The sequence below is a fragment of the Dinoponera quadriceps genome, unplaced genomic scaffold (genome assembly GCF_001313825.1).
Source record: "Dinoponera quadriceps isolate SergipeBrazil2010 unplaced genomic scaffold, ASM131382v1 scaffold9, whole genome shotgun sequence".
Lineage (NCBI taxonomy): Eukaryota > Metazoa > Arthropoda > Insecta > Hymenoptera > Formicidae > Dinoponera > Dinoponera quadriceps.
Genome location: NW_014554295.1, coordinates 1459797 through 1483980, shown reverse-complemented (window position 1 = coordinate 1483980; position 24184 = coordinate 1459797). Strand labels below are relative to the sequence as shown.

Sequence of the window (24184 nt, the reverse complement as noted above, 5' to 3'; positions counted from 1 at the left end):
CCGCGGCGTTTCGAGTCGCGGGCGGCTGTTTGCCGGAGCGTGACACCACGCAGCCGTCAATTCGGGTACGCGTGTAAATTTAATAGAGCTGTATATTAACGAGACTCAGGAGTTATCGGTATCGAAGTTCAATTACGGACGACAGGCCGACGCGAGCAGCAGCTCTCTCCAAAGTTACAGCCGCCTTCGCGTAAATCGCGCTCCGAGAAAGAATTAAATTACCTATTGCCACGACACGACGATGATTCGCTGCAGCGTGTATGCGCGATCGGGCCGACCGCGTGCAAGCGTGACCAACATGTTCGGAAAGTGATGGAGAATATGAAAAAACGCGTCGTGTAATTAATGAGAACCGGAGGCTTCGACTACCTTGCGGAGCGTCGGCCTTGCACATCCGCGTTGCGCGAAGCTAATGTCGACGCCGTAGAAAAATATTTGCTCCATTTGTGTCAACGTAATAATATAATGAAACCATCAAAGTCGGGAAATTAATTTTTGTGGTGAACGTCTGCAGTAATAAAAATAGCAGTGTTGTTATAATGGAAGTGTATGTAACACACATTATAATTTTTCTAGAAATTTGCTAACATGCTAGTACCTTTCAAGCATATAAATACTAGATCTCGGCCCGAGATCGATCATCGTGGACACAAGCCCTAACAGAGATGTCATATTTTGGCCAGTGAATTTTAGCCTGGCACTTATTACATGGATATAATAACATGAACTGACATTTTTTTATTTCTCCCTCAATGTGGCGAGGATATAAATATTTAATCGATTGTTTCGGCATGTGTGCTTCGATTGATTATCCGTTCTTGATTGTCCTTCACAATTTCTCAACAGATCGTGCTTGGGCTCGCGGCAGTTCGCCATCAGCCGCCGATTTTCGTTCGCGATTCCGCTCACAAAGCACTATTATACTTCCAACGGCGACATTTACGGTCCCGTCTCTCCTGGAATTCCGCGTATACCTGGAACACCTCGTTCCCGGCGACATTCCAGAACACTCGGCGTATAAAATTTACGCTGACGCGCGCCGGCTTATCGGCGGTTACGTGACTTTTTCGCGTAATGCCGGCGAAACTCAACAGCCGTGCGGCGCCGTCGCGCTTTAAATTGATTAAGAGGTCACAGTCGCGCCCGCGCGCTGAATTGAATCCATCGAGCCGAGTTTTCTCGAGGTGCGAGCTGTGAGTCGAGAGCTGTGAGTCACGAGTTCAAACGGCGCAACTGGGTCACCAGATGCATTTGCGTGCGATAAAGAACACGCCGCGAATGAGCCAAGTGCGCGAGATGCATCTCTCCGCGTGGCGGAGGTGCAATTATTCATCGAAGCGGCGATGCTAACGCGAACGCGTATCTAGACGATGACGGCTGATCAGGACGAAGCACGTCGGCTGCGAATTTACTTCCTATAACGCGTAAACATAAACGGCGCTCAATAGAATCGCGAGAATTATTATCATTTCTTCCCAAAAATTAAATTTTATCTTGGTACTTCATAATAAAGAATTTTCTATTTTTCTCAAAAATTACTACATCGGTCAATAAACTTCACATCATGTAATTCGTATCCTTCGACATTTTCCGTGTTACCGCTAAAAATTCGCCAACCGTTTGAGAGAGATTTAATTCGAGTTTTTTTAGAAGAGAGATAATTTAATTAGAAGAGCGCTTTAATTAGAACCGTTCGGTGTGTGTCCTTCTGCAGGCGGCCACAAGATGTTTTTCAATGGCGCTCCGAACAGCTGAATAGCTGATTCACGAGCGGGCATCCTTGACGCTCGAGGCTGTCCTAACGTAAGACGCGAGCACTGAGCGAAGCAAGGTCGGCTAATAAGCGGCTGAAATCAATTAAGATTAGGGGAAAGGATAAAAGTGCGTCCGCACCGCCGCAAATCGCTCGGGATTACTGCGCTCACGAGGCGGGAGATCATCGCGCGTGTATCGCATGAAAATGATGACGCGCAACGATACGGAGGACGCACGGAGAACGCGCGCAAGAGGAGGAAGGATCGTCATCGTCCTCGCGCCGAGGATAACCGCAGGAATCGGGGGCCAATTAGAAATGATGTATTGCCGACTGTCCCGATAATTACGGCGCCGCGCCGCCGCGGCTCGCGGATCGCACGATTCGTTTTAATTCAATCATATCGTGAGAGAACGCTCCCAGACACCGCTCCGAGGTATATTTAACGCTCGTTCTGGCGCGCGCCTCGATATGTCGAATCAGCCAGCTCGCCAGATTAACCGCTCGAAGGCCGCGGAAGCTCGCGAACGCGAGAGATATCCCGACTGATAATCCCGAGAAACTACGTTCCTCAGTGAGTGACGAGTGAGGTGCGCGGTTGATACGAAAGAAACTCGAAACAAACAAGAGACCATGACTAGGATGTAAGAAGATAATACGTGTGTACAACGGCCAGTCATAGGACGGTTGCAACTGTTTTTGTTTGTTCGTTTTTTTACTTGAAATTCTCGAGGAACTTTTCACGTTTCCGCTCCTATGGAAAAATTACACGATCGCCGCCCATACCGGGCTGATAGCTCTGTGAGATCCTATTCCGGAGAATCCGCATCCGAGAATCAGACAAACCGATCTATATACTTGCTCCGGGAAAATTATGCAACGTTCGAGAATCCCCTTCGAGGGGATCCCGATTCCGTCGTAGCAACACGCGAGCCGGGGGAATGCAATCAGATTGGCCGGGAGTGATCAGCCCGACCGATCACGACGCCGGGCTCTCCCGACGACAGCCGCGACGGGAATAATTGTCATCAATTTGGAGATTTCAGCTAAGTCGGCCTGACGTTTACGAGCACGAATGACGCGGATCACGTCGCTCGTCCTGCTACGACGATCGTTATACTTTATATCGAGGTAATTCTTTCACTCTCGGAGAATATCAACCGTCTCTCTCGCTCTCTTCCTCTCGGCTGACCGCGCTCGACGTCTTTCCCTTTTTAATCCCTCTCACGACGACGCATTTCTTTCACGACGAAGCGAAGCTTTTCATGTTGATTAAGCTTCGCTTTATCGGAATTTCGATTATACACGCGCAGAAAAAAAGAGAATACGCATGCGCGCGCATTAACTCGACTTTCCCGTAACAAAGCCGTATTGCTCATCACAGGTAATATGCTTGATAGCAAACGATAGTCCGTTAACTATGATTTTTTCAAATAATTTTGGCTTAATGTTCAGGATGGAGCATTCTCCGAGCATGAAAGAATGGATTTCCCGTATTTTCTCTTTGTTTCAATTTAATTAAATATCGGAGTAATCAGGCTCGATTTCCATCGCGTTTGTTCAATACACCTTAATTGATTTATTAAAAATTCAACAAAGCGGACGGGAGATAATGAATTGATAAAATTAAAAAAATAATAGTAGTATCCTATCGTCGCCTGAGCCCTTATTAACGCAAGACGAATCAATATGGCCTTAAAGACCTCCCCGAATATTATAATTGCGAATTAATTCTACGCTACGGCGACTGGTCATAATCGAGTCGCGACGCGCGCTGTTACAGCCGATCGCAAATCAGCTTCGGGCGACTGGCAGGCGACGAAAGCGAGCAATCTCGATCGCCTAGTATATCGCGTAACGCGCGAGGGGGTGAAATCGTTTCCAGGTATCGAATTACCGGGAATCGCGGCCGAAGAATTTGCTCTCGCACCTTGCGCCGCGAAATGTTAGATGCTGGACCAGTCGTCGGCCCCGGAAGAACTCGTAATCACACGTAAAGGTGACGTACAGACCAAGAACAAACGCTAACGAACGCGAACAAGCACAAACGAACATCAGCGAACGTGATTTGATTTTGATGTGTTCTAGTATAAATGTGATTTTATTTTAGAGAGCTGTCGTCCTCTTTTTAATAATCATTGTATGTTTTCATTACACAGAACGTTAATCGTTGATTACAAATAATATTTTCATTTCACATTTTAGCCTTCCTTCTATCTCTCTCCCTTGCCTATTTTCTCCCGTGCAGAAGTGTTCCTTATTTTCTCGATTTTCGTACCTCCAGTCAGGTATCTGCGCGGAAGTCGGTTTATCCCGCGAAGATTAGTCGCAATCGAACGTTCGGGTTCTACGAGCCGGTCGTTACCGCGGCCGGGTATCCGAGACAAAAGGTCGGGATTGAACGGGTAGCGCGGAGCGCGAGTACCGAGCAGCCAACGGGCTCGAAAGTGCGATATGCAATCCGCCGTTGAAATCTTGCGGCGGGATATTAAGTTACCGGGAACCGGCGGAAAAACGATCGCGAGATCGACCGCAAAGCGCGCGCGAGGGAACGAGAGAGAGAGAGAGAGAGAAGAGCGAAAGTACGTTCGCGTTAGCGCGGGGCGTTGCCACAAATTCGTGATCACAGCCGTGATCCGCACCTTGTGCGGAGGATCGGAGATCACGAGAGATCCTCTCCACGAACCACTTACGTAAGCGACGCGCGTTCGCACTTTTACGCGATAAATCGCGCGTTATCCGGACACCGGAGTGACGACGACGATGACGACAACGAACACGCTCTCGGCAGAGAGAAGGACAGAGAGAGATAGAGAGAGAGAGGGAAAGAGAGAGATCTCAGTCCGCCGCCTGATAGATTACGCATTAATATATTCCATTTAATTGATACGTCAGAATGACGAGTGGTTGAGGCGGGAAACCGATTTGAAGGCGCGCGCGTAAGAAGGAGAGAGAGAGAGAGAGGGGAGTAGAAAGATAGAAATCTATCAGACCGGGGGGGATTGAATCGCGCGAAATATTGATTAATATCCCGATTCCACGTGCGCTGATGAATATTCACGAGTCCCCGGCTATCCTTTCTATCTCTCGGTGATCTTTCACAGGCGCACGCTCGTTACTGGCGATTCTCCAATGAGCTCTGACAGCAATTAGAAACGATTATTGTTCTTCGCGCGAGCTCGAAGGCGACGACGTTCGCTTTCCGCGATGCCAACGCACAGCGATTCGAAAATGAAAGTTTTTGATCAAAACTGTATCCCGATAAAAATGATTTTTATACATGGAAAATGTTCTTAATCGTCTTACAATGTTTCCCCGTGACTATCGGGCGCGCGGCTCGTTGCCGTATTTTATACCCTCTCTCGACTACCGTGTAAATCAGTTGAGCTTCTTTTTCTACTTGAAATATAATAATTGTAAAATTAAAAAATACAAAATTCTTAGAGGCTAATTTTTAAAACTATTTCTTAACCTACGGTTGTGCGTAAGCTTTATTTTTGAGAACATCACAAAGCTGAATTTACGTCAGCTTGAGATGAAACTTTAACACGTTGAATGCCATGGGGGTCACCGGTGACCGGCGAACGCATAATAAGAAATTCATGTTGGCGTCACGGAGAAGCCACGTTAAAATTAGCGTGTCATTGAACGTGTTAAAAAAATGTAGTCAAGAAGTATCTATCTGCGATGGACGCTCCGCGGTTCAGCTCGCGCGGGTTCAGCGACCCGCGCGCGCTTCGCGACGAAACTGCATCGTTATCTCGTCTTACGATATCCGTGTGAGAGATATCGGGCCGCGCGTATCCCACTTCGCGAAAGCGCAGGTGAGACCAAAAAGTACGGCGAGACGGGGCCGAAGTGTCCGCCGCAGAAAACAGATCAGCCCGCGAAGATTACGCGGAGCGCGCATAGAGCGGCCGGCTCATTAAGTTTGAGAGAGATCAACGCGCGAAACGACGTTCCGGTTTCTTTCACGATCGAGGCGAAAGAGACGGACAGAAAGAGAGAGAGAAAGAGAAAGAGGGAGGAGGGGGGGGGCAGTATCCGTGATTAATCGCACGTCAATTTGCCGCGAACGACAGACGGACGAGTTCTCGAGCGAGCGTGCGAGCGAGCGAGCAAGCGCGTTTGCAATTGAAATGCAAGCTGTGCCCGGCGATTTTGAGAAGACGATCCCGTCCGCTCGCGAATCTTTCGCACCGTTATATTCACGTCGTTGCTCAGGTACACGCGACTCCAATAATGCCTCCCGCTTCCGGTATTTTCGGTCAGGCACGCGATGAATGCACATATGCTATATATCACTGTTGCGCAAACTCCGCCCAAGTGACAATAAATTGACAAATTTCAGTCGATGGAAATGGCAGAAATAGATCGAATGTGGTTAGAGTCGGCTTCTATTTTTCTTTATTCGTAACAGTTACCGTTTGTTAGTTATAATGGAAAATAAACGTGATACTTCATCATGTGATGAAACTGTCACGCAACTTGTCTTCTGCCAGTAAGTTACGAAAATAGCCAATTTAATACTGAAGACGAAAAGTTAGTTAAGTAATCTTAAAGTTCAATAATCTCAATTTCCGCATAAGCATTTGATGATTCACCTTATCAAAGGCCTTCGAAAAGTCGAAGAAGACCGAAACTGTGATCATTTGCATATCCGCAGCCCTTCTTGTATCATCAACCACACTAAGCAAAGTTGTCTGTGTGGAATGACCCTTGCAAGAGAGAGAGAGAGAGAGAGAGGAAGGAGGGAGAAGGAGAGAGCAATATTCGCGTACATCGCGGATCCCGAGATTCCTCGCTGGACACGCTCACCGCATATCTCGCTCTTCTTTCGGACGCCGATGATCCGCGGCGATCCACAGGGACATGTATTTAGCGCGATTTAGATAATGGCGATACGGTGAGACGCGAACACGATGCGGCCGGACGATGTCTACCGGCGCGCCGGTATGATAATATTAATAAGATGCCTTATCACCGAGAAATTTTAATTGATATGTCAAGGTGACAAGTGGCTAATGCATATCGGCGCACCGCGCTTGTCGCTGCCAGCAGCGGCAACAGCAGCTGCAACAACAGCAACAGAAGCGGCAACGGTAGTTTCACGAGAGTCGATTCCACTTATCTATCGTGTATCGCGGAATTGTGACGAGTCCCAAGATCCGCCGGAAGACTCGGAATTGATCGGACGTTAACGATAAGAGCGCGGAAGCTCGCGCATCCCGCCCCGATTGCGATTTGACACATCGACCGGCGAGGCCGCGTAAACGAACGATTAGAATCGCGCTTGCTCGGATCTCGAATTTAAATTCAATTCGATCTCTTCCTCCCCTCCCCTCTCTCTCTCTCTCTTTCTCTCTCATCACTTCTCACGTCCGGCGTCCGTGAGTATCTTCCCGGTTTCGGAAGCGCTACTGCTCTTATCTCTCATCGCTCAGGATGCGAACGACCGTGGCCGATCCAATTCGACCCTCCGATTCACGTTCACCCGGTGCCGGTGCCGTAATTACTAACCGGACTAATAAGATCGGGGGGCAATAACGAAGTGGCCGCGTGGTTTGTTGCACTCCCGTGTCATTTCGCGTTCGTTACTCGACCGCTCCGGGTAGGAGATACCTCGAGCACCGTTGACGAGCAGCGTTTTCATTGGTAGAGTCTCGCCTAAGGGGAGCGGTTGCGCGAGGCTTAGAGGAGCCGAGCCGAGGAGCGCGCTCTCTCGTTCTCTCCTTCTCTTTCTCTCTCTCAGCGGTATCGCCGAACTCAAATTACGAGCGTATATAATTCCTCGGCATCGCCTCTTCCTCGCTCGTCGCGCGTCTCGGCCGCGAGTTATTACCCCGCTCACAGTATGGCGAGGTGCGGGGAGACGTGTGCGAGGGGGCAAAAAGGACGAGAGAAGAAATCGAGGGCAGCGGCGAAAACGGGGAGGGTCGGAGAAATTGCCGCCCGCAGTAGCCGGGACGCAGCGGTTCCAACGGGATCCTCGATATATACCCCGAGAATGCTTCGAGTGTTCTCCGCCCTCGTGAATGCGCGCCCGGTGTGTGTTGTGTGACGTCACACGTTGGAATATCATGCAAATGCGAGGATAATTACGACAACGACGACGACGATCGTCCGCCGCAAAGACCGCCGAATATTAATTCGCCTGGCGTGTAATACGCGCTAAATTAATTGCGCTGTGTAAACAGGCTTAATTATTATGCTTAAGTCATTAATCGCCAGGGCGGCTGCGATAAGGAGAGACGGAGGCGGCAGCAAGTGGAAAACGAACACGACGGACCCATTAAGAGCCCCTAACGATGCGCGGTCCATCACCGCGCCATTGTATCGGCCGGCGGAAAAGCCCTCGACCGAGCTTTTTTCGCCCGACTTTGACAAATCGCGCTGTTCAATTTTCCCGGCCGGACGGACATGTTTCCCGTGTTACGATCAGCGCATATTACCGTCCGTTAATGCCGTTGCTGCTCACGTCGGCGGCGAAAAATTAATTAAAACGTAATTATGGGTGGGAGAGAGATAGAGAGAGAGAGAGAGAGAGAAGGAGGGAGGGAACGATCTCGCAACGCGCGCGAGATACGCGAAAGATGGATCGATCGATCGTGACTTAATCGAAAACATAGCCAGGCCACCTAGACGCGATGCTGCTCAGATAAGGATCGAAGACGATCAACGACGATATCATCTTAATCGATCCAGATCTCCACGTGATTCCTTCGTCCTTCCCCCGCATAATTTAGCCCCGACTATTCGCCCGCCACGCCTCTCCTCAGATTATTCATAAATCTCGCGGCCGCGAAATATTACTCGGTGTACTCTCTCTCTCTCTCTCTCTCTCTCTCACTATCTATCTATCTATCTATCTCTATCTATCTCTCCGAGCTGTTTCAAACTCCTCGCTCAGGAGTTACTCTTCTCGTGGTTTCACGTAATTACGCGCCGTAAAAAAGGACCGCCGGATTAACAACTCGCCGCGCGTTTCCTTTTGTATCGGCTTAACGACGCTCGATTATCATTCCGAGATAGTCGCGCCGGTTTGAGAAAAAAAATCAGATTTGTTTGCGAGTCTTACATCGCTCTATCGGACAATACGAAAGTAATACAAATAGAATGGCGTTTTGTTGAGTGAAAAAATACAATTGGTAGACAAATGAGCACGAAACGAGAGAGAGAGAGAGAGAGAAAGAGAATGCGAAAGTGCGAGAGACTGATCGGTCTCTCGGGACGATTTTGTAACTGCTACTCTGCGAAGCAGCATGCCTATCGTTATCGGATAATGAGCTGTCAGCAGAGATAAATTCGCAGAAGGCACAAGTGCCCACTTTGTTGCGTCTTGTAGGACACGCCTTGAGCACGCACGTCTCTATTTATAATACACGGACGTGTGCATGCGTGCACGCGTGCATGCGCGACGTGCGAAAACGCAGTGACACCGCGATAAGTTCTAACAAATCGCTCTCTAGTTGTACGAGGGAGTTGTTCGGTGCGCAACAATCGTCGTTCTCTTTGACAGTCTCGTTAGAAATTCGCTTGACGAGATGCGATCATGTCATGTTAGATGTTAGATTTTTCTTCTCACCCTCCCCCAGTCTCCAATTTTCTAAAACTTCAAGAATTACGGGCTAACAACGAGTTGCATCCATTGATTCTCCGGCATACCTCTTCACTGCAACTTCCTTGCAGCTTCCATCGATACTTGTCATTACTGACAAGCGACTCGGTGGGTCCCTTCAATTCCGAAGGAACCGCTTTAAAGCCCGATGTCGTCAATTCAGCGACGTTGACGAGAATTTGGGGAAGGTCGACGAACCTCGGCCGTCTTGCTCCTCCCCCTTCGATCGTCTCTTCGCGGGAAGTAGTCGGCCGCTTGATCCTTCAATTCTCGATACACCGACGATCGGCAAGAAATTCCAACTTTCGCGGGGAGACCTAATAAAATTTAGCGAGCATGGTAATCACGATGCAACGACAACCGATGCGGTCCGATCGATAACGGTGATGAGGATAATCACGTGCGAGCCGAGCGATGCCGGCAATGCGGCAATCCTGCCGATTATGACACGCCCTTATTAACCGAGAGCGTTTCCTGGAAAAGATCGCGGCGTTTATTTCGTGATTGCCTCGTCGCGCGGGGATCATTGCTGGTGCAACAGCTCGCACACGGACGTTCCGAGATTAATTCGTCATTGAGAAGAAAAAATTGCATCGCAACATAGACAGTGTAGAAAGGGTTGCAACGTCCTTACGATATTGATGAATCTCCTTTTTAATAAATTTTACCTGGAAGATTTTTAAGGGGATTCTCTTTTAGCAATTTTCGAAAGATAAATTTTCATATCGGACGCATCCAGTGTCTAACAAATATAAAATGCTCCTTACTGTGTACATTCAAGTAAATATTTGCTAAGGAGCATCGGAATAATTTTGCTAGGATTAAGTAAATATCACTTGAATGTAGCACAAACATGCATTTGAATGTGTAGCACTCTTTTTCTTCCAGCGTGTAAAATGCGCGCAATAATAAATGTAAAATAGGTTCAATGAGATCAGCACCGAGCCGGGGCTCGCTCGATATCCTATTCCGCGCGCGTATGTCATCGCCGTCATTCGAATTTATTCGCGCGTCGCCGGCGATGAGAGAATCAGATTAAAGATACCAGAACTCATTGACTATTCAACGCGTCCACGCGATAGCTTTCACCGTCTCCATCCCAAATCGAGCTCGAAATTTATTATCACGTCACGCGCTTCGCAACACCTCGTGACACGTGATGACGCAATCGAGCCGCGATCGCACAAAGCGCTCTGACAAATTAAGCGTGCCACGCGCGCGCAACGACGAGGGAAATCGGCGCGACAGCGTTACAATTAGGAAACACTCGCTGGATGGAAGACTAATGATCCACCCCGAGGGCGCGTTCGACGCCCCCACTCGCGGAGGCTCGCGAGGAACGAAAAGGAACGGCCGAGAGAAGTCGTATTAGTTAACGCCCGCTCGTAAATACACTCGGATGTGACTGTTAATTCCGCGCGAGCGGTCTTAGTACGTATTGAGATACTGAATGGGAGACTGAGAGGCCGACTAATTTAGTCGTAAACGCGCGCTCGCAATTAACGCCGTGTCTTGCCGGATGCATTAAATCGCGAGTCGAAGCGCGAAGATTCGCGCGATGACCGTCTCGTTTATCCGCTGAAAATTGACGTACGGGAGGTGTTGAAATTCTTGCTCCTCCTCCTCCTCCTCCTCGTGTTGAATTTATTGGCCGTCTTATTATCTTCCCGTGCGGCAACTTTGGATTCCAACGGAAAGCGGGAAATGTTTATCTCTCAGTAGTCCAACCACGGGTAATCTTTATTCTTCATTTGAATAAGCAGTGTATCATTTACGTAACTTCCTCAGTTGCACGTAGAGTATCGCGATAGACAAATATTAAATTATCTGAAGAACGTTGACAGGCAAATAAAATAGATGGATGAAACGACAGGCGTTTTTCATTCATAATTTCTTTCCCGTGTAAAAATATATTCATTATTATTATTATTATTATTATTATTATTATAAGTATCTTTATTAACCCTTATCGGATGCTAGCTTTTTATGCGTGATTCTCACTAGGTTATAGCTGGTTTGGGTAAATATGCGAACTTGTCACCTCCTACGTGACGTACGACCGCAGCGACGAAGTATTGTTGTCACGTGAGAGGTGACTTACGACCGATAAGGGTTAAGTATAGTGCGATATTGTTTAATTACATTAAGTAAACAATAAGAAAATATAATATATGCTCAATCGATGAGACGGTAGCTAATTATTGTTATTAGGCCTAATTGCAAGATAAAGAAACACAAGTAGAGCGAAATATATATAAAATAATAATAAAAATAAATATTTAGTCGGCCGTGTCAAAGGCTAGTACAAGCTTGAAGCCCGAGCGGACTTGAACGGCGCGGTTCTTCGCGCTCGCAGTTCTCCTGTGAGCGCGTGGGCGTACCGGAAGTCTTCCTTCGCAAGAACCCTCGGTCGATGATAGCGGGTATCTCTTCGGAGGTACCTGGGCCGTTCGTTCGCGCCGAAGTCCCCTCGCCTCTCCGCGGGAAATAATTCAACGATCGGCGCGGGGGCAGTCCGGACGTGGTGGATACGCGATAGGCGCGCGCGTTGAAATATGATTATCAAGTGGCGCTACTCGACGAATGTTTGCTTTCCAATTTGAGAACGTCGACCGGTTTCCGATCGATCGCGACTCACCGAGGGCGCGCCGAGGGTGCGACTTCCACCGGCGGACGCGAACGGAGTTTCAGAGCGGTACTCATAGTCGAGTCTGATATTCAAGATTTTCTTAAACTCGTATTCAGACGCTGCACGGATCGTTTTATTAGTTGCGGAGTGTCTGAAGATGAACTTAAGACGCAATACAGGGTGAGGCGATAGCTATTAACACCTTAAATATCTACGAAATATGAAAGTACTTTCGCTTTGCACTTTGGCCGTCGTTGTTTCGACGACGATGTCGTCGTCGGCAACGGCGACAGTGGCGGGTCTAATGAACGAACGTGGGTGGTTTTCGCAGAGATCTATCGAGAGCGCGCGCGAGTGACCATTCTTTCGGCCGCTCTCGCGCGTAGCCCACATGATAGATTGGTGTCCGATCGAAAGTAGCGCAACGAAGGTTTTTCAGGGTGAAACGAACGGTTTCGCGAGACTTTAACGACACGTTTCGCGATACCACGCCGACGCGTGGGCAGACGCATGGGCGTACAGGAGGAAATCTTCCTCGACAGAGGTCCTCAACCTGTTCCTTCAACACGTTCGAAAGTTCACACGCGATCAGAGAGGAATGAGTGCAGGTGGCACCGAGATAGATAGATAGACCAGTGGTTTTTCATCACGGGTCAAATTCTCCTCAACTGCGAAAAGTGCATAATAGAAAAATAAGAAAATACAGAGAATTTAGAACTTGTACAAATATATCCATAGTAACATTATTATTATTGAAGTCAAGTGCATTGTTCGTAATTATCATCCTGTGCCTCTCATAGGCACATTTTTTTTTGGTTTTTTGAAATTTTTTCAGTTTTGATTGAAAATCATCAGAACCTTACCGATTATTTTTTATTGAAATCAAAATTAAACGGAAACCTACCGAAATTCCGATTTCTGTAACTACAACCGATTTTTACATCTGATCTCTATTTCTCCCAGGCAACGATAAATTTGCTTACATTAATAGAATTGTTTCCTCCGTGTACAGATATATATCATCTCGCGCGCAAAAGAGAGAAAGAGAGAGAAAATACCTTCCGTGCGCTCTCTCACAGCGGCGGCCAGCGTTCGTACTGCGCATTATCGTACTGCGCGCAAATTAACTTTCGCGTATACGCCGGCACACAGGATCAATGGATCAAATTTACCACGCGACATCCTTGCATTTCGCGCACGATAATTTATAATAACATGCGCTCCTCCAGCGCATTTCCCCCGCCACGGAATCGACGGTATCCATAGATCACTTTAATGCTGTCGCTACGACGGCTCGTAAATCATGACGATCCACCCACACATCGAATCGATGAGAAATTGCCGCCAGAGAGGTAGACTATCTGAAACACGGCTTCCTAGTCGTGTCGCAACGAAAAATGTTTCGACGCGAAGTCTCTTCGCGCGCTGTTTTAAGACTGGGGTTCAATCTACCAGGATATTCAAGGTTCAACGGAAAGAGTTTTGCTTGAAAGAGTAAGTCCGAAGGAATAAGTTCAAAAGGCTATTTACTCAAATACGATACGAACTATCGGAAGATATTCCTGGTCGATAAGAGATTTCGGAAAAAAAGATAAAGGCCTGCGTTGCGGCCAGCCTATCTCATTAATTTCGGATCCGCGCGCAGAACGACGCGCGGAGCAGCAATTAAAGAGAAAGCGCGTCCGACGCCGTAAAATTCTCAAGGATTACGATATTCTCTCAGGGCCACGTCTAGCCGAGAGTACGTCCGTTTGTCCGTTTTTATTAGACACTAATTCCTGATATGTCGTCTATCCTATCGTGAAACGATATGCCGCGCTTTCTCGCACCGTCGCGTAGCATTAAGCGCGTGCGCGCGCTGATTTGCGCAATCACGCGCATTATGTAAACCGACCACTACGTCAAAAGCTATTTGTGGCACATATATATTTTTTTCCCCGGCATGTGCGCTGCGAAGACTCGACAGAGTCAGTCTGGATGATCGGGACCGATCTGGTCCATCGACCTGGCCGACTTTTTTCTTCTATTCAAGACCGCTTGCGTCATTATCGTTTAGACCTTCCCTCTTTCTCTCCCGTACGTGTCGAAAGGTCGGCATTGAAAACAAATTTTCAGCACCCTCGCGTATCCCTGACGATGTGGCCGCCCAACACCCGAACCGAAAATAGACGGCAGATTCTCCATTTGATCATCGAACACATGTAAACATCTGCGAGCGTAACGTGAGGTGAAGCGACGACGGAAAACTTTCGCGGCTGAAAGTTTCTCGGGTGCGAATTAATTTATCGGCGCGATGAAAGGTTTGCGTCATTTGACGATTCGCCGTTTAGGCGATGTTCTTTATATTTCCGATTAGGTTTTTTTTTTTTTTTTCTTATATTTCGCATTCTTTTCGGTTTCGCGCCTTTTTGTTTCTGAGCTAGGTTTCGCAGTTATGTTACGTTAGGTTGGATTTCGCTAGAGCCTAATTGCGGATGTAAGTCGCATTGTCAACACGCCTTCCTGGATCTGTGAGCTCGCCAAGGGAAACTCGTAGGCTTTCTTAAGCACTTATATGTACATAATAATATAAAAAATTCAAATATAATCATACTTATATATTATAAAATTCGCAATACGATTCTGCGCTTTCCTGATTCACAATATGGCGGGGATGCACGTAGAATCGCGGGCGAAAAAAGGAGGAAGAATCATCTGCTGCAAAAATGCGACGCGTATCGGCAGACGGACACGAGAAGCGCATCCTGCGACATCGTCGCCTATTCACGACGGATTGCTTCGTTATAAATAATTAGTGCTTTTCACGGCGGCTGCGCGATGCCGGTAGCGGACGGACGACTGAACGGAAAGAGAAAGAAAAAAAGAGAAAGAGGGAAACACAGAGTCCTGCCGCACGTTCTACCGGCAAAGGTAGAGGAGATCGATTAGTGGGTGGCTGGTTCGGGGAAGGAGGGTAAAGAAAGGGGAGTAAGCGCTGAAATTGCCATGAAATTATCCGCCAGTTAACCGCAGGCTCGTTTTACGGGCCGATATCCTCTCGATGAGAGGCCGATACACGCTGTCGACCGTCTCGGATTTCAGCACGCGAGATTGTCGACGTTTCCTTTACGTAACTAGCAAATTGCCAGCCCATTCCTGGAATGCGGCACATTTTTGCGGATTAATTGTCAGAATTGTAATCGCGCCGGCTGATGACTCGAAAATGCCGGCGGAAGCATGTGGGGAGCTTTTATTGTTGTTGATTGCGGCCGAAAGTATACATTACACTTTTCGGCGCTCCCGAAGAGCTCCCGAGAGCAGCGTGCGCCTTCGATCTTCGCTAAAATACGTTTCCACTTAATTAATTCAGCGAATATACACACGCATGACACGCGACAATTATTTCAATATAACGTAATAGCAATGGTCACATGGATCCAACTTTTTTCTGTTTGATAAAGAAAGAAAATAAATCACGTGCAGGCCTGGTAAGCCTGGCATATTACTTTCAGGATTAACTCGCAAAAACGTACAGGCTGGTTAAAGAAGCGCGCCGAAAAGAATCAGGAAGGGAATCTATGCGAGGCTACACTCGGAATAAATAAATGGCGCTCTCGAGGGGCGGCACGCGAGATTCGATCGGTATTAAAGACTGGCGCCAAAGGAGTCGAGTGGACGGATCTGGGTCGAGAGTGTATCATCTCCGCGCGCGCCGTCGAAAAATAAACATCCCGGAGCGGCGGAGGATATGCGTCTCGCGGTTGCGATTTCAAGACGAGATCGCCCATGTATGTATAGATCGTACTTTGTAATAACAAAAACGCGCAGAATCGCCATTACTCACGCAGTAGAGTGCGAACGTATACGCGCGCACACATTACCACACGACTCCTATTCAGCCGGCGATGAGATATGAGATTTCGAATGAAATAATCAACCGGCGCGATCCGATATACGCCATTAATTACGCGATAAATGGACAATCCCCGTCGTACAACGCTCGTCGTTGATGCGTTATACAATCGATCAAGCTGTAATGCATAGCGCGCGATAAACACACAACAACGTATGTAGAATGGGGAGAGAAAAATCGGCGATCGTGTCGGCGTGAGTCCGTGTGTATCCCGTCGGTCGGTCGTCGAGGAGCGACGTTTCATAAATCATTCGGCGCGCTACGTCGCCGCCGCTATCACACGCCGATTATCCTGCCGTGCCCTCATCATGTCGACATCCTTTAAAAGCGCTCGATTATCCATTCCACCTTCCACTCGCTCGCGCGCGCTCGTTTATTACCCCGCGAGAAAAAGAGAGAGAGAGAGAGAGTGTAAGCAGGAATCGATATCGCGTTTTGCTCTTTCGTAATACACGCAATTACGGTATTTATTATACACACAACTTACGCGCGCCCGTCGACGTCAATGATCGCCGTCAATGATTGCTGTCAGGAGGCATTCGCCGCGCGAGTCCATGCGATCATTAGCCCCGTCTGTGCATTCGTCACGAAGCGATTGCGATTGCTAATTATGTCCCCGGCAAATTTATAGTCATGTTAAGCTATAGAGACGGAGCAGCGATAACTCTTCGACGGCGATGAGACCGGGGGAGAGGAGACCGTGGTTTATTGTCACATTTTTTACATACTGATTAATCCCTTAACACACGACTAGATCTCTTTTCCACGACTAGAAAAATAATTAAAATGCTTAAACAGTTTTTCAATATTTTATCGTAACTTTGGTGTAATTATTTATCATGCCCGAGTAATAAAACGGTGCTCGAGTTAACTCGTTGATGGGGATCTCTTGTCAAATACGATGATCGAAGTGAGTTTCTCTAATCGTCATCCTTTGATATTTGAGACTATATTCGTCCGCATTCTCGATTTTTTGCTTGCTGCTTCGCTGCTTTATTTATTAAGTAAGATATAAGCTTTGTGGCAACTAACCCGTGTGACTTCTAGCCCCGTTCTCTCCTAACGTACGGGGAATTCTTGGGGTCTTTTTGAACGAGCTCTCCTGGGACGATCGTCGCGATTGTACGCACGGCAGCCGGTTTATTCGCGACTTGAACGCCGGTATGTACGAACGTGCATTTTCGAGCACTCTGGTTACCGGAGCCCGGCGCTTATAAAGCCGTCGTGAACGCGCGCGATTTCCCATCGGGGTATCTTTACGAGCAGGCAGTATAATGACAACCGCGAGAAGAGGGTCCTCGTGCGAAGACGGCGACTCGCTAACTGTTACGAGCGCGAGATTCGCATGTGCGCTTGCACGCGTAACAGAAATTTAGGGATCGACGTAGCGAAACGCACGGTTGGAAACACTTTATCTGTGGCGAAATTCGCATACAGTGTTCGACGCGCTCGGAATTCACAGCCACAAGTTTATGGAGCTAATCCTGTTGGAAATTTCAAGGTGGATTCCCGCGGAAATCTATATACGGATATCGGATGATATCCGAGGTTCTAAAAAGAAATTCCCGCGGCGGTTTAAGGTTAAAAAGACGAACGAAAAAAAAACGAAGGTCCGCGTTGCGACCCGTAACAGAGCGAGGTTGGTTGCTCGCTCGTATGAGATGCGGAAGAAGCGTCATCAACATGAGGAGACACGCCGAGGAGTCGAGAACCACGGATTTATCGCGCGATGAAGCGACACCGAGTTGGGCATTGACGCATCGAAAGAATTTCTCGTGATTTATCACGGCCGACGACTCCGACGAGAAGGTGAAAGAGAGAGATACGCGTTAACGGACGAATCCATGAATAAAATTTGCATAGTCCGCCGAGCCGTGAAATAGATTCCCATATAAGCTTACCGCACGCCGGGATTAATAACCCCGGCTTGAACTTTGGAGAACGCGGGGGAGCGATCGAGCGTGCGATCTACGACGGGCTAACATTTATCGGCGAGAAATGGAGTCCCCCCCCCCGAGAACCTTTGCGCAAACTTGCTCATTATCGTTACTGGCGAAGGTGTAATGTCCGTAACGACGCTCACAATGATGTCGCTATTAATATTACCTCTGGCTGGCTGGCTGGCTGAAAGTGCGCATCGGAGAAGAAGTCCGATCAAGAACCGCGCGACGTATCGGCGAGTCCGCGGCTACGACGCCACCGCGCCTACAAACTTGACTACGTCTGCAGTTCTAAAGACTCGGACGAAATCGTTTTTCTTTCTCCATTTTTCCCGCGGATTTTTCGGCTTCCTTCCGCGAAGAGATTGGATAAAAACGTTTTTCCATTTTTTCCACGGATTTGTCCGGTTTATTTTCACGGGAGAAAAAGCGCTTCTTTGAAACTTTTTGGATTGCGCCACCTCCACCCCCCCCTCCCCTTCACTCTCTTTCTTTTCTATCTCTTCTCTCTGTTTCCTCTCTCTGTCTTCCTCGCGACGAGACCGTAATCGTTGTGCGCCACGAACAGCGTCCCGCGACTGTAAACGCCGCTACTTATGCGCGCAAGATCCGCGAGATATTTTCCAGCGACCCTAATTGGGCCCCACGGCGACGACGCAGGTGGAATTGTTATCGCGCGATCTTAATTAAACGGCCGGCAATATTAAAATCGCGCGGTGATTCGTTCTCTGGAAATGCCGAGGCAACCACGGCGAACTCGCGAATTTGTCAGTCGGATTTATCGCACATTTCGTCGCGATCGTTTCGTCCGCGTAATTCTACGGGGTGTCTGACAAATTAAAAACCTTTTTCTTTTTCAAATAAGGCGACCGTAGCGGTTGCTGTCGCCTCACCTCTTGATTGCGTTCTTTATATTCGCTCTGTATACTGTTGTTTACTTCTTTTTTTGTTCCTGTGCCCAGTTAAGATATTTTTGCTATCGACATAACGTTCGTATGCAGGTAGAAAGCATCGAATTAAACAGAAAAATCGCGGAAAATGTAGCGTTTTGCAAAATTCACGATAATTATTAAGGAACTAAGCAGTATCATCTCCTTAAGCGAGATCTCATCCAAGATGTTTAGAACCTATCGACAGGCTCTTGTGTAATCCAGCTATTCCATTGTGCCACTAATTGTAAGACATTCTCAGTATATTCTATACTAGAGAGAATAACGGAAGATCCTGTCGCGTAAGTGCCCTCCTAAAAAGGACGTGTCATCAAATATTTCGAAATATCGAAATATTGAAGCCTCTTTACCGCAATGCTGATTGACTGTACGCTGCGGCTTGCTTTGTGCCACTTGCGACAGTCATCACCAGAATCGAGTTTGAGCAAATGTCACATTAGAAAATTGATAAACGAGATAATATTGTTAATGTTACTGTGCTTAATAGCACACGCCTGTAGTATTTTCACATGAAGATGAAAAAGTAAGAAGTGGTTCGCAATGCGCGACTTGTCTTCTCGTTTCCAACTCTTTTCCTTTCTTCCCCCTCCACCCTCTACCTATCTCTCTCTGTTCATTCGAGTGCCCGTTTATACGCGGTATATTTGCACACACGTATCGATGAAAAAAACGGCGATGGACCGCGGTAAAAGCAGCCTTTTACAGCACACCGCCGACGTCAGCGGGCACTTTCAGCGGCGGGCAGTAAAATCGCCGTGAGCAACGCGCCGAAGTATGTACAAACAGCTACTTAAATTCTAAAGCAGATTTACCGTCGATCACCACAGAGATTGCCCCGATTTGCATGAAAAGTGACGCTTAAACGTTCTACGCGCGTACCGGCGCTCCCAACTGGAACGGAACGGCGGCCGAACGGTGCGCGGTATGCGCACGGCGATAAACGCGAATCTCGATGTCGAGAGATGCCTTTTAGGAAAAAGAGAGACCGGCAGATATTACTTCGGACTTTTATCGCCTGCGACGTAAAATTGCGCGCGTCACTTCCGCGACACTCGGGACCGTAATCTTGACGGAGGTTTCCGCGCGAATACATAATTCTCGTGTGTGAAAACCAATAATAATTATCCAAGTAAAAAACTACTGGCGAAGTAGTAACTCAGCCGATTTTTAACGAGCAATACTACATTATTATTATTATTGTTGTTGTTGTATTTTATTGAATATATGTAAGAAGATAAAAATGTGAGAAAATATAAACATAAAGGGACATAGGCGTGTATAAGCAGTGTGACAAGGAGATAAATGTAACGCATGGTAATAATTAAAAATATGAAGCAATATAATTCGAAGCGGCAGAATAAAAAGAAGTAAAGGAGGTGGAACGCGTATAAATATTATAAATTGAATAAGTAAACAATAAACCTGAAAATAAGTTCATCCAGACGATAACTGACAAGAAGCAAAAATTTATGTTGCACTCGCTCGACAGATAAAAAAATTTGGATAATTGTAAAATCAGTTTTCGCGCCTCCTTAATCCGCTTACATAGTAAAAATCCGGGCGCTTCCTCGGCGCAATGTTGCAGCGCTCGTTGTCGAAATTTCAAATGTGCGGCCGATCGGCCGTAACGCGACGCAACACTGCGAGACGCCGCTGTTCTGGGAAGCAGTAGCGAAAAGAAACGGAAGATTCGCGCGATAGATATACAAACAGGTACTTAAACACTAAACGGCATTTATTACGGATCGCCGCATAAGCCTTCTCGATTTGCATGACAGGTATACCAATAAGAGTGCGCCGACAGCGCACCGAAAGCGACAAGCTGACAAGCGGGACTTGTTCGACTATGACATTATCACACTTGTTCGCGGCAAAATTATAACGTGCACTGCGCGCCGCGAGAAAAGTGAAAAGAAGGAGAAAAAAAGGAGAAACGCACGCGGTAGTGCGCAAAACAACGAGCGTCGCGAAATTCAGCTTCACGTCGAGCGGGAACATTTACATCCGCGTGGCGCATTTTAATAAACCAGACGTGGGACGGCAATTAAACACAGAGAGTGAGAGAGAGAAAGAGATAGACAGATAGAAATAAATAGATAATTTATTCACGCTCTCTGGGAGAACTCCTCTCAAGCGCAAAAGTAGAGAAACAATAATTATAAAAGAAAAAAAAAGAAAAAATAATAATTAACGAAACTAATTAGGTTTATGAGTGTATGAGTGCAATTTTAAATACATCCTAATGCGGGCACCCTTTCGGTCAGTAATGCTCCTAGAAATGCCACCCCAAAGGTCTCCAGACGTTATACTTCGCAACGTAGCTGAATTATTCCAGAAAAACTTGCCGAAGCTACTCTAAAAGAGCGTTTATACACTGCTTAACCATGTATCGCGTACTACCTCCAAATTCGGAGTACTAATTTCTAAATGAAAACGACAGTTCGAGTTACTCATTGATAACAGATAATTTTCTCAGTACATTAGCACGAGATAAAGAAAAAAAGGCGAAAGGATTGGAAGTATTGTCCTTATAAATTTATGGTACTTTTGTTTAAAAGGTACTAGTGTCTTTAATAGAAACATCCGTTCTAAATTCGTGCATGTCGAATAATACAGCAGGGGTTTTATTCCTCAAAATGGCGCGAACAGCGTGCAACCCACATAATACAACCTGCATTGGTCCATCGTCGTTAAAATTACGGCCGACGACACCCCGTGTATCATTCCCGAGGCCGGCAATTATCGTGCCACCCGTGATTCGCGAGAATTTCCCGACGCGAGGAATTCCGCTGAAATTGAAAAGCACACCCTCGTCCCATCGCCTCCCCCGACGCGGAATCGGCAAACGCTGCTCACCACGGCGACCACCTTTAACGATCGTCCCCGCCGATCGCCCCGGTAATAGCGTGCAATTTATCGGCCAATAAATCGGCAAGCGGTCAAGTATCACTTACTGCATAATGCTACCTTCGAAACGGCCCGACGGGGCGCGGTCGTAGCTCAAAGAAAGAGAGCTCAAACGTTTCGTTTATAAACGACAAGATTACAGGCCCGATGGCGGTGCGCCGCTCATTACCGGCGATTGCTATTGCCACGGTAATTTCTGATCGTGCCCGCGTTTTACGCACATCGTAAGCGGCTACCGCATCTCGCGAGCCGAATGCCAGAGGATTTCTACCTATCTCTGTCGTCCGCAGCCGCGCATAGTCGAATTTCGAATCGAAGCCCGGCGTTGCACGGTGAGAAAATTTCGTATGAAATTCAACACATTTCACATGTCCCAAACGCTTTACACCTGCTCAAATTTTCGTGCTGACCGCGGTGTAATTAATGGAAAATTAAATCCCGTTGAATTACGTCCGTCAATTTCGATGACAAAAATCGCCCGTCCATTGTGCGATAACTCGTAGATCCTAATTACCAACGTCATCGTTAGCGCGCCTCACTAAGAACGTCGGATCTTAATTAGCGTGTCATTTGTATCGCGAGTGTCACGCGAGACGCGACCGGCTGCGCAATTGTGAGCATGTGTCTCTTTAATAATCGGGATAAATCCACCGAGGGCCGGCGGGGAGGGGACGAGTGCTCGCTCGCGCGCGGTGATTTCACCGTGGAGTCGCGAATAGCCGCGACATTAAGAGACGAATTAATAAAGCGGCGTTAAAGAACGACGTGGGTATTTGTCACGATTAGCGATCGCCCTGCCAGCCGATCTCGCCGCTTTGTGAACGCTAGGCGGATATTCATTCGCTCGCGAATGCGATTCTGAACGCTCGGCGGGATTAGAAGACGCGGGATCATTATTTATGCGCGCGAGACGGCCGCACGCGCTTTACTCTCAGGCTGTCTGAATTAATCGTGCGTCACGCCGCCACTATATTTGCGCAAACGAGCTTTTAATCCGCGCCAGCGCGAATTTGTTTCCATTATGAACGACGGGGAATCCGGCTCAACTGACTCCCGCGTCGCTGAAAAGAACGCGTCTCTTCGCGCCATGCGGCTCGACGAGGAAATCTCGTCTCGGCGAGAACGGTGTGAAATCAATCGATTGTGCAAATTGACGTGTACATTTATCGTGTATCCTTTCGATCGTAATCAAGGAGTCTAGCGAGAATTTAATCGCGAAATTTCTACCTCAAAGTCAAATGAATGAAAATCAAGTAACGGTTAATCTTTGACCGAAATATTTCACACCGCCAAGTGAAAGAGAGACACGCGGAACAAGCCGAAGTTGATATAATCGTGCGATCCGAGTGAAGTGGCTCGTTATCGCGCTACCAGCGTGCTATTTTTCCGACGCGTAGGACGACACGTGTGTATATGTGTAACTTAGTGCGCAAAATTAATACGTGCCACGTATGACAGCTCCCGACACGCACGTTCGCGGGAAACACTTAGCGCATTATTAGATGACATAAATCTGTGCCGCTGTGCGCGCGAGGCACGTTGATTATTCAAATCGTTTGCGGGCCGCGCGAATCAGGACGTTAGCAGATAATTTCGCGCATAATAACGTCGCCGCTCGTTAAACTAATACGTTAAGCGCGCGGACGCGCGACGAGACGCATTATAATTACGGTACTGTCAAACACCTCGTCTCCCGTCGTCGTAGTCGTCGCTTCGCATCTGTGAGGACGCTGAAACTCTCGGCATCGGGTTAACCACCGCGCACTATTGAGTGTAATTACACGCGGGAATGAACGGGGAATACCGTCGTGGTGCGCTCTCGAAATTTGTTGGGGTGAGATCTCGTTCAAAACGAGCGCAAATTGTTCGCTCGCCACTACGTTAATAGGAAATCGATACGAGGCAGCCTTTACGCTCGATCCTACCATATATAATTTATCAATTTCCGCGAGACGAGCGAGTCGCCTGTGCGTCGCTCGCCTGCTGCGGCATTTGAATATTATCGACAAATTATCGAATATTTTCGAAATTTCCACTGAGAGCGATATTCTACGATATTCGTATGATTGCAGGATGCGGCTGCAACAACATGGGCTCCAGCAGCTCCGCCTGCGACATCGTCTCGGGTCAATGTCAATGCAAACCGCAGGTCGTCGGCAGGCAGTGCAACGAGTGCAAGGTAAGTCGTAGAATAAGTTGTCGGTGCTCTTTTAACACGCAGGAAAGGGTAATCTATCTAATCAGTCGACAATGTGGTTAACAAACACGTTTTCGCATTTATGCGCACATAAATGTAAATGTAAATTAGACAAATTGAGTATTTTACATAATGCGTCACACATGTGCGACGCTGATAATGAACGTGTTTAATGAGCAATTACGGCAAGAAAAAAGGGAGAAAGAGAAAGAAAAATGTCACGGCTGTTCGTGGGCCGCGCCTTTGCGTTTATCCTCGCGATTCAGATCGGAACACTCCTGATGATTGAATTTAATGC

General features: G+C 47.5%; 1 protein-coding gene across 3 annotated transcripts in view; it reads left to right on the top strand.

Moving 5' to 3' along the window:
* The window catches only part of LOC106743836 (laminin subunit alpha-1), a 142935-nt gene that overhangs the window by 102805 nt on the left and 15946 nt on the right, over positions 1 to 24184 (top strand). For all 3 annotated transcript variants that reach the window (XM_014618066.1, XM_014618057.1, XM_014618073.1), the window contains one exon: positions 23762 to 23868. In XM_014618066.1, the coding sequence (XP_014473552.1) occupies positions 23762 to 23868 (107 nt within the window). The remainder of the gene's footprint in view (positions 1 to 23761; positions 23869 to 24184) is intronic.